Source organism: Acanthisitta chloris, unplaced genomic scaffold (assembly GCF_000695815.1).
Source record: "Acanthisitta chloris isolate BGI_N310 unplaced genomic scaffold, ASM69581v1 scaffold12753, whole genome shotgun sequence".
Lineage (NCBI taxonomy): Eukaryota > Metazoa > Chordata > Aves > Passeriformes > Acanthisittidae > Acanthisitta > Acanthisitta chloris.
In genome coordinates, this window is record NW_008665487.1 from 14565 (window position 1) to 24788 (window position 10224).

General features: G+C 36.6%; 1 protein-coding gene across 1 annotated transcript in view; it reads right to left on the reverse strand.

The window, feature by feature from the left end:
- Positions 1-4815: 4815 nt before the first annotated feature.
- The window catches only part of SH3RF1 (SH3 domain containing ring finger 1), an 84131-nt gene continuing 78722 nt past the window's right edge, over positions 4816-10224 (reverse strand). Inside the window, exon 11 of the mRNA XM_009071779.1 lies at positions 4816-5238. Coding sequence (XP_009070027.1) covers positions 5070-5238 — 169 coding nt within the window. The 3' untranslated portion in view covers positions 4816-5069. The remainder of the gene's footprint in view (positions 5239-10224) is intronic.

Here is a 10224-nt window from a genome sequence, read left to right on the forward strand (position 1 = left end):
GTTGACTCATCTTCTCTCCCAAGCATCTGCAGATACACCATGAGAAAATGCAGCAGCAACTAACCACAGAAGATTTTGGGACTGGCAGCTGTTAGCATACCAAAGCCTACTGTGCAATTGTGGATCTGGAAATTTATAGGTTTGACTGAAAAGTGAACAAGTCTTCTGTGCTTTACAGTGCTGCTAAATAGCATCATCTTTGATCTAGTGCCTTGGCTGCACCAGTGAGACAAACATTTTTTGAGAGAAGGATCACACAGCCCAAATAGCTCTGTCTTTTCCAAGTATGAAAATCATCCAGCTCAGTTTCTTTCAGACATATTCATTCCTCTAAGGCAGATATTTCCCCTCACTATTTAACAGTAGGGGGCATATTCAGTGTATGCCAGCAAAGTTTAATGAAATCAATGAAGTAGCACTGATTTGCAGTAATTGAGAGTCCAACCATGTGTTCTAATGCTAAAGAATCTGGATATTTTCAAGGGCTTATATTGCTTACCTTTCTGGGAAGGAGGAAAGTGGGGGAGGGGGAAAATCAGTCCACTGGCTTTGTAGAATGGGGTTCCATCTAAGGTAGCAGAGACAAGAAAACACCTGTACAGATATTTAAAAATCCTTTTTGCTTTCTGCCTTTGTAATTAAAATGCATTTTTCCTTGACGTGCCAGACGAATTGCCACTCTATACTCCCGTACAGGCTGTTCCCACCATTCTGAAATGAGAATGTAGCTAGTGTTTGGACATACCCTGTGAATTGGCTTTGATCTAAACGACTACTAGATGCAAACTTCAGAAGGCCTTTGGGTTCTGCATGCCACAGAGCCTGAACCATAATGTGGGCACTAGAGTTGGCTGCACAGTGCAGCCAAGTGCTATTCATTTACATGGGCTAAGAGGAATTTTTACAAGCTAGTTACAAGTGTAATTGAAATCTGGGCTGAATGTCACCGTGTCAACATTATCTCTACTCCACTGAGTAGGAACAGTGAAGAAGTTACGAACTGATTTTCCCACTCATCAGCAAAATAACAGAGCTGACAGGAAAGAGTATAGTAGAAGGAACAGATAAATAGTACTTTCTGACATCTGCTAATGTTATGTTGAGTGTAACCCCTATGATTTGTTAGGCATGCATAGAGTGCTCATTATGTAACAATTTGGCTTTTTCACACTGTAGACTGGATACAGCAAATTCATTTTGTTTTGCTCCTTTTATCAGGCTGACTCTGATAAAAGTGCTCTGCAGCTGTTAAAAGGGATCAACTAAGTTTCTTGGCCACAGAAATCAGGCTCTAGGAGACGTCGTCACAAGAAGGGTTTAGATATTCCAGCTGATGATTGTATTTGGAGGCAGGTCTAATCGATCAGAATCTATTTGCAAATTCACAAAAACCAGTCAGCCTTTACTTTCACATTGGCCAGTCTGCTTTAAACACATTTGCTTAAAGCTACTGCAAAGAACAAGCCAGTTACAATATTTTGCCAGCCCTCTAAGAAAAGCCAGATTGCTCAGAAGCCACGTTTTTAATCCTATGCTAAACTAGCACAGTTGTCATTGTTGCTATCAGGCAGAGGTAATGAAGTGAGGGGGAACCAGATTTCAGGTACCTTTGCAAGCCAAATGTTAGACACACATTAGAATTATTCAATAATTACAAAAAAACTCTAACCCAAAGTCATTCTTCTACTGCACAGCCATGATGTTTGCGTGTACTTCTCTCCTACACATACACTGATGTCAATCACAATTCTGAAAAAAAAATACACCTGCTTTTCTATATTCTCTATTCTGCATTTCTGCAAACTGTATGGCCTTCCTCTTCCCCTTCCAGTCCCACTCCCCTTAATTAAGGAAAGTTAGACTAGATGCTCCTTCTTTCTGAGAGCACTTAAAGCTGCATCATTCACTGCTAGCAGAATCCAGGTCCTGGTCAGTATTAGCTGAGTTTATTGCAGTAGCTGAAACGTTAACTAAGTCTCAACATATTTGCAAACACTTTTAGGATTAACTTTTCACCATTTTCCCAGCAGCCATGTGTATATAGTAGACATGCAACCACATGCAAATCATGATCTCCTAGTTAGCCAGTTGCTGCCTGATTGCTGTGCACAGCAAACTTCTTCAGGGCAAACGAGTCTCATGCACAAACCAATTTTGCCATCAGTAGAAATTGGGGCAGATGCTTCACCCTTAGGACTGGAGACTCTCTCAAAATAGACCCAGCAGATCCATTATACCAGACACTTCTTTCTCTAGGGGAAGTAGTTCATAGCTATTGTGCACCTGATATGCTGCTGATGAGACTGTAGTTCATCATGAATGGGCTGAGATGGAGTTACCTACCTCTTCTGAAGTAACTTGCAGAAATAAGGAGATGGAAAACATCAGCCAGATGCTCAGTTCTCCTTACTATTTTTGCATTATATTCATCGTTCCAAGCTTCTTACATTATGGAATATGAAGGCCTTTTCTCTATGAGCAGAAACATCCTCCTAAGGATTCTGAAATAAAGTTCTGGTAATTTTATTGTCAAATTCTTTACAAGTACTTTATGTTTAATATTTGCATACACTATTTGATGTAGCTGTTTGCTAAGAAAATATTTATTAGGATTGGAAGTTTAACATAGTAAATCAAACACTTAACATTCACTGGACTTTAAACATAGATATAAAATACCTTACAAAATTTTTTTATGGATTTACACAAAGCAAATGCACAGGGTTTGTCTGTTTCTACACTGAATTAATCCCAAGCCAAAACCAAAAAATAACCCCAAAAATATCACAAAAAAGGCATGATAAACTGCATTTTTGTCATTGTTGCACTGCTATGTAATAAGCCCTTTTTACAAACATTTACTTAATGTTAAAAAAAATCAATTAAAAATGTATTCCATCTAACAGAACTATTGGATTAACAGCTGATTTTTAACTGACTTTACACCATGAAATTCTATTAATAGAGGTACCTTAGTCACTTAGTTTAAAATATGGAGAGTAGAGATAGAAAAAATTAACCTTTAGTAGTCTTTAATATAAAATGCACTAAATTTTCCAAAATAAGATTACGACACACTAGTGCCAATTTATGCTGACAAAAGCTGGTATCAGCTTCTTTCTAACTAAAATTCATTTCACAAAACCTTTATATATTACATGAATATTCAAGTAAACTATTTAAAAATATTTAAAAATGCAAAAACTGAATTATACAGTGTTTCAGAGAGATGGTTAATTTGGGAATGCTGTCATGTCCAACTACATATACTTATAGAAATATTTTTTCTTATTTTTAAGACCATCATGATACTACCTGATATTGCAAGAAATCTCTGTCATTAACATGTGATATTTTTCAATGCATAACTTCACAGAAATTAAGGATTTAACATATCACTGTGTACCTTTTCATCACTGTTTCTGTGTACTGTGTGACACTGAATCACCTTACTGGCTTCCCTTTGTAAAGTGCTGAGTAACAGCCAAATTACATCAGATTTAAATGTAGACAATGGTGCTCAGTGTCTTGCAAAAAAAAAAATCTCAAACTGCTATAATCAAACAATAAAATAAAAAACCCAACCAAGTTCAGCTGAGTAGTGTGTGTTCACCAGTGTCAAATCTAACAAAACCCTGAAAGACAAACACAATTGCAGGCTGCATTCTTTATATCCATCAGCTGCAAGGACATTAAAATATTTCATTAACGATTCAAACACTGGACACCTTCTGTGGTCGAAGGCTAGTTGCTCACTAGTTTTGGTCAAGTGGCTTTTGGGAAACTTTCAGAGCAAAATAACCCAGCAACAGGAAACTGGAATGGAAAATGCCAACCATGCACAGTTACATTACTGCAGGAATTGAGTAACGCATGCAAGACAAAGAAAAAGGCAGAACATACCAAAGTAGCAATGGTTAAGAAGTTAGTAAAGTTTTCACAGTGTTTCATACAGCCTTTTACTTTAACACAAGTGCATCACTTACCACCACTACTGCTCAGACATTTTAAAACATCTCTTGGCCATGCAGATCAGTTTGAGAAGAAAACAGCAAATTACACGTCTTAGGCATTTTTAGACATTAAGTACAACTTATAATTTTATTTTTATATTCAGTCTTATCAAACAGATGTTTTCAACTTATATTCATTCTAAGTGTTGGGCTTTAACATACCTTCCAATTTGGTTGGATCCTGAGTGCTAATGCCCAAAGAACTGGCCAAATATACAAAGATAAGCTTTGTTCAAATAGCCAAGTTATTCCATAAACAGAAGGTATTGGGAATTTCTTATTGGCACTCCTAAATTTCTTCCTTCCTAACCATGAGATGATCCTAACCTTGAGATGGTTGAATTTTATTCAGTTGTTCACATACATCTTTGCCTCCTGGAAACATGACTCTACTTGGGTGATTTATGAAGAAGCAGAACTAGACTCAAGAACACCACTGACTTTTTTTTCTCTGTCCAAAGAAGAAAATACACATTTTTTTCCCCATTTGGCAAATTCTATTTGACGCCACATCACCACCACTCAACATTAACTCATACAACAGAGACTTACTCCACTGTCAGACACAGCAGGGGAAAAATGTCCAGAGGATAAACAGGAGGCTCTTTATCAGATATAATTGCTTGCTCATAAGGAGAGAATCCAGCTTCCCCTTAGTTATTCTTTTATAAATTAATAATTTGTTAAAATCATAGTCACAAGAATTTTAGCTATTACACAAAATTCAAGTTTAAAAAAAAAAAGAATAAATTAGTTACAGCCTTGTAAACAATTGTTCATTTATGTAACATACTTGGGGAAAAAAATTCCTCTATATAATAAATCAGACAGTACAAGGCACACATCACACTTAAGAATTCAAAGTGATAAAACCAGCAGATGCCTTCATCTTCTTTGTTCGCTGGTGTAATTGTGCTATAGACACTGTAAAAATATGTAGATTCTTTTGTTTGCATTACAGTCATTTGAAAATATTTCATGACTGTGCTTTTTCTGGCAAAATATTTGTGCTATTTTACAGTACAGTATGATCTGAAGCTCTTGGAATGAATCTTCTCAAACGTTCTCTACAAAGCTGCCTGGGAAAAGGCCAGTCTTGCCGTTGCGCTGCAGAGTGCCCTTGAACCAGCCATCCTCACGTTTTTTGTGTACAAAAACAATGTCACCTTCCTTCAGTTCAAGTTCTGCTTCACTCTGAGGAGGATACGATACCACAACTCTGTACCTGTGGAATTAGAAAAAAAACACCTTCATTTAGGTTCTTTTTTTTTCTGTCTTGTTTTTAACTCAATGCTTTAAAAAATATATCTGTGCCTGTTAAAGCATATGAAAACAGGACACCACCTAGAACTGTTCAGTGAGTACGTAACAACTTTAAAGTGTTTCTTGAACAGATAGTAACAACAGCAACATAATGAATTTAAATCAAGTGCATACATCTCTCAGCAATTTTTTCACCAAAATTCCTGTAAAAATGCAGACAATGGTTAAATAAGAAGAGAAAATTTGCAAACACTTTTTTTATACATAAACCTGTGGACTCTTTCAGTCAGCATGACTCAACAATGATCAAAGCACTTTCAACAGTAACTGGGCATAATTTTACAACTGCATGTTTCATATAATATTATCCCAGGGATGGCTCTTAAGGAAAGGCACAAAACAAAAAGAAGGAACTAACAAAACCTATTAATTTGCATTACTATTTTAAACTATCTTCATTTTTCTTTGAAACTTTTCAGGATGGAACACATACCATCTTATCTGGACACAGCTGCACAATTTGTGCACTACTGCATTAAAAATAATGACCTTTCAAAGTGTTCAAGTCAATAATTTTCTTAAGCACCTGACAAATAAAAATGTACTTTTTGAGTTTGTCACAGTAAAATCACTCTTCAAGTATGAGTGCATTAAAAAGAGGTTACACTCTTCTCCCCCTATTTTTAAACACGCAGAACACCACTCATGACACCACTCAATCTCGGTTTCCATTCACATCAACCTAAAATTTAGGAGTTGCAGCTCTGTAGACAACCATGTCAACTTCTTGATCAAGTTTTCTGATAGACATAACTCTGTTTCTAGTTATACAGTCAACAATGTCTGCATGTTGAAATCAAATAGAATCAATGGCTGACTGTGAAACTAAAAAGGTTAAGAGCCTTAAATACAGTACTAGGAGATTTTCTAGGAAAAATATAACTTCCCTTTAAAACTGAAACATTTTGCACTCAGAAAGATTATATATTACTTCATAGATTATCTTAATACTCTTAAAATAATTTATTAAATTAATAGATCAAGACAAATTAACAATCTGATGAAAAGACAAAATAACAGGAGATAATCTAGCAAAGGATGGAATACCAATTATATCTTAATACACCTGATAATAGTACAAGTTCATTTTGTAATACTGAAGCAGAGAAAGATACTGTATTATAGTAGTACATTTTGCTTAAAAATATATAAACAAAAATGAAGTCTGTCCATATAATTAAAAGTATTCAGAAAAGTGTTGCAGCACTTTGTAAATTATTAAAGTCTCTTAGGAAATCATGTACAGCAAATCTGATTAGGATTTAATCAGTTGTCAAATGTTATTTATTAGTGACTTATAAGGTATGACTTTATTTCAGTTATGGCAATCCCTGGATTTTAGAGCACTGAAATTACTAGATTCATGCTTCATAAAAGCTACCAAGCCAATTACAAGATTTATTAGTGTGCAGCTTCAGAATGCTCCACATCCAACCTCAGCCTGTGCTAACTTCTGCTCTGGGCAACGTGGGCTTGACTGCTGACTTACGAAATAAAAAGCAAGTATTTTTTACAGACTGCAGGTTTAATTGAGACTGTAAACCACTTCAGTTAAATTGATAGCCTCTGCTCAGGCAGAACAAGGACAAGACAGTGAAGGGTAAAGAACAGCAATAAAGCTTCGAAGAAGTTCTGCTGTTGTTAATAAGCAGGTTGCTTCCAGCTGAAAATGGACCAGCACACTACACAGCACTAATTTAACCTAAGAGAAAGCCCGTTAAAAAAATGAGTTTCAAGAAAGAATACCTGCCTGCCTTACCTCACACTCCATCAAACGTTGCCCTGTAAACATCTGACTTGAAATATGCTTGTTTTCAGCTTCTAATTCTGTCAGTAACTTCTGTGCCTTCCTGAATTGATAGCCCAGTCTGTGCTGCTGCTGCTGAGTGTTAGAACCCATTGTTGCAAAAACCCATCTTCTCTTTGCCCTCAACACCTCTGCAAAAACCCATCTTCTCTTTGCCCTCCCTAGAGCATCACCTGCTAGTGCAGAAACACTGTTCTGAGCTTTCCATACAAGTTTTGAGCAACCTCAACCCTGCAGTAATTTAGCACTTCTCATTAAAATTTCCCTTCCCAACTACTTTGATGTCCATCTCGGAATCTAATGTCTAAAACACAGCACAACACACCTGGTTTTGAAATGCTATTTTACAATAGTTTTTGATGTTTAATTAGAAGAAACCCATCAGGCTTTGCACCTGTAAATCACATCTTCTTCTTTTGGAATGACACGCCACCAAATTTTATACCACATTTTACAAATCCTGTTTGTCCAAAGAGAGGTGATCGGATCCAGACTCATCACACATTCACACAGCTGTCTATTCTGATCAGCCTGGATCAGCTATGGGACAAGAACTATTTTTCCATTACTCAATTTCATCATCCACAACATACTGCCAAAACTACCAATTTCATGCAGAGTAAAAAGCTTATGCTTCAGCTCAAAAGTTCATTGCAAGGTCCCTGGAGAAAATAATCATGTTTAAAAGCATGACCTATGTTTTGGAAAAACATGTTCACTCCCACATGTTTGAATCTTCCCAAATACTTACTTGCGTGTCTCTCTATTCAGTATTTGCAAATGTTTTCAATGTCTGAAGGTCAAATTTGCAGATCTTTTGTGGTCACCTAACCTTAATATTCTACATGCACCTAAGCTGTACAGCTATGAGTTTTCTTCTTTATTTTTCTTTGACTGTCATATTTTTTCCATTAATTTTCAAAATATTATCCTAAATATTTTTAATCAGCTAGTGATAAAATGCTAATAATACAAAAATAAAAGTCCTTTAGCTTTCCAGAAGTAGCCACTAGAGATTTGCCATCACTTCTTTCCTGATATTCTTACTGTGTCTGGCTATATCCCACAGTGCTTTTGCTTTGTATATTGTGAACTTATTTTTTATTTTGAGGGGGGTGGCGATGGTGGTCTGTCCTCACATTACCATTTCTCGCACTTTTCAGTAACATGAAAAAAGATTTCATGTGTTTCTTCCTTCCTTCATTGCTTCTGTTTCATTGAACACAAAGTACTACTTTTGTTCCTAGTGAGTTGGAGTAGATTTTTGGACAACTATCTGTGGTTTTCCTGATCACCAAGTGGATAAAAACACTCACATGCTAAGGAAAACACAGAGAGTTGGAATTACTGTTATTACACAGGTTCATCTCATACTTACTAGTCAACTTCTTGATTTAGTTTCTTTTTCTTTCACTCTGAATTTTTACTTTTCAGTTATGCAGCTCTTCTGTCTGGTGGGTAGGTGCCTTCACTCCTAGAGATTGTCAACACCCATCTCGGGCAGAATGCTTCTCAGCATTTAATTAAGTGCTGCCAGATGTGGTAAGACTTGCTGCCTTCTAAAGCCAGTGGCCTGCTCACTGACAGCAGATGTTACACCAGTCATTTTGTGGTGGATAAAATGATTTAGGGTCACTTTAATCACAGAACAAAATTACTGCTGTCCTTCACTGTAACTGGATGAAGGATTCATTTTTATAGTTTGCAGTGATGTGTATTTAGGTTCAACTTCAGGTCTTTAACACCATTGTGGGTTGCTGGGTAGTTTATTACTACAGTGCTGTATATGTACTGTAAAATTTAAGGCAATTTAAGCAAGGTTTCTCTCTAAAAGAGAAAGCTTATGAAAAGAGCTTGAAATTTTCTTTTAGCTCTAGTCATGGAAAAAAACTAAACTCCTCAGATAACCACAGTCCTGCATATTCATAGAAGAGCATGTCTCACTCTGGGAACTGCAGGGAGTTGGGTCTATCTTTTGAATGAAAAGACTGTGATCCTTGGCCTTGTCAGTGCTGCATCAATACCAGAAATCATAAGACCCCAAGACAACTTGTGTCTTGGCTGAAGAATCAGAAATTACTGAACACCCTGCAGACTCTCAGGTGACAGGAATTCTCCAAACTCTAAGGAAGGCTTGGCTGAGATTTCTGTTAAATTTTTCTGCTGTTTCTGTACAAGGAACACATGAATGACCATGGACCACAGCAAGCAACCAAACTAGTTCACGTGAGAAGCATGAATATGGGAATGGAAACTACAGAGAAGACCTACAATAGCAACATGGAAGGGAATGTCATCATCATCATCATCATCATCTTCCCTTCCTTTAGAAAAATGGCCAATGTTATTAAGTATCCATCTGCAAACCCATGTCATGAAGAGCTTGTTTACTACCGAACAAATCAAATGTCCATCCACTGATTCTGTATGATTGGAAAAAAGTTCACAACTTTACTTCTAATTTTCTGTAGAACATCCAGGAAAGACATACTCTAGGGCAACTTGCAATTCTAGTGAATGGAGAAACAGTGGGATTAGCATAAAAAATTGATATTGAATCTTAAAGGAAGCAAGCAGTTTGGGGAAAACTGTATCCAAAACAGGAACATTCTCAAGTGCTTTCCAGAGCTGAGCCAGCTTCTCTTGCTCCTAATTCATGCAGAATAATCAGCAGAATCTGCCTCCTAAATCCTCTAGTCATCTCTGAAAATAAAACTTGAACACTAATAATTACACTGTAAAGCTAGAGTCAGAATAGGAGTACTGTTCCTTTTTCCAGTCACATTGTAACCTGTGACAGGAACTGTGAGATATAAGAGTAGAATAATCTTAGCAAGAGATTTCTCTGTTCCTCAACTTTTGGTTGAGCTTATCTTCATGAATATTTTCCTCCCCAACTCAAATTTTCACTGAAGATACCATTGCATCATCAGTGTGATTCCTACCCACCCTGTCTTCCAGCTTGATGAAAAGAAATCAATGCTTAAAAATTACTTTGAAGATACTGAGTACAATATAAGTTGTAAGTACTAGTAAGCAACACATTTTATGCAATTCAGCCAAAGGAAATGTGCAAGAGCA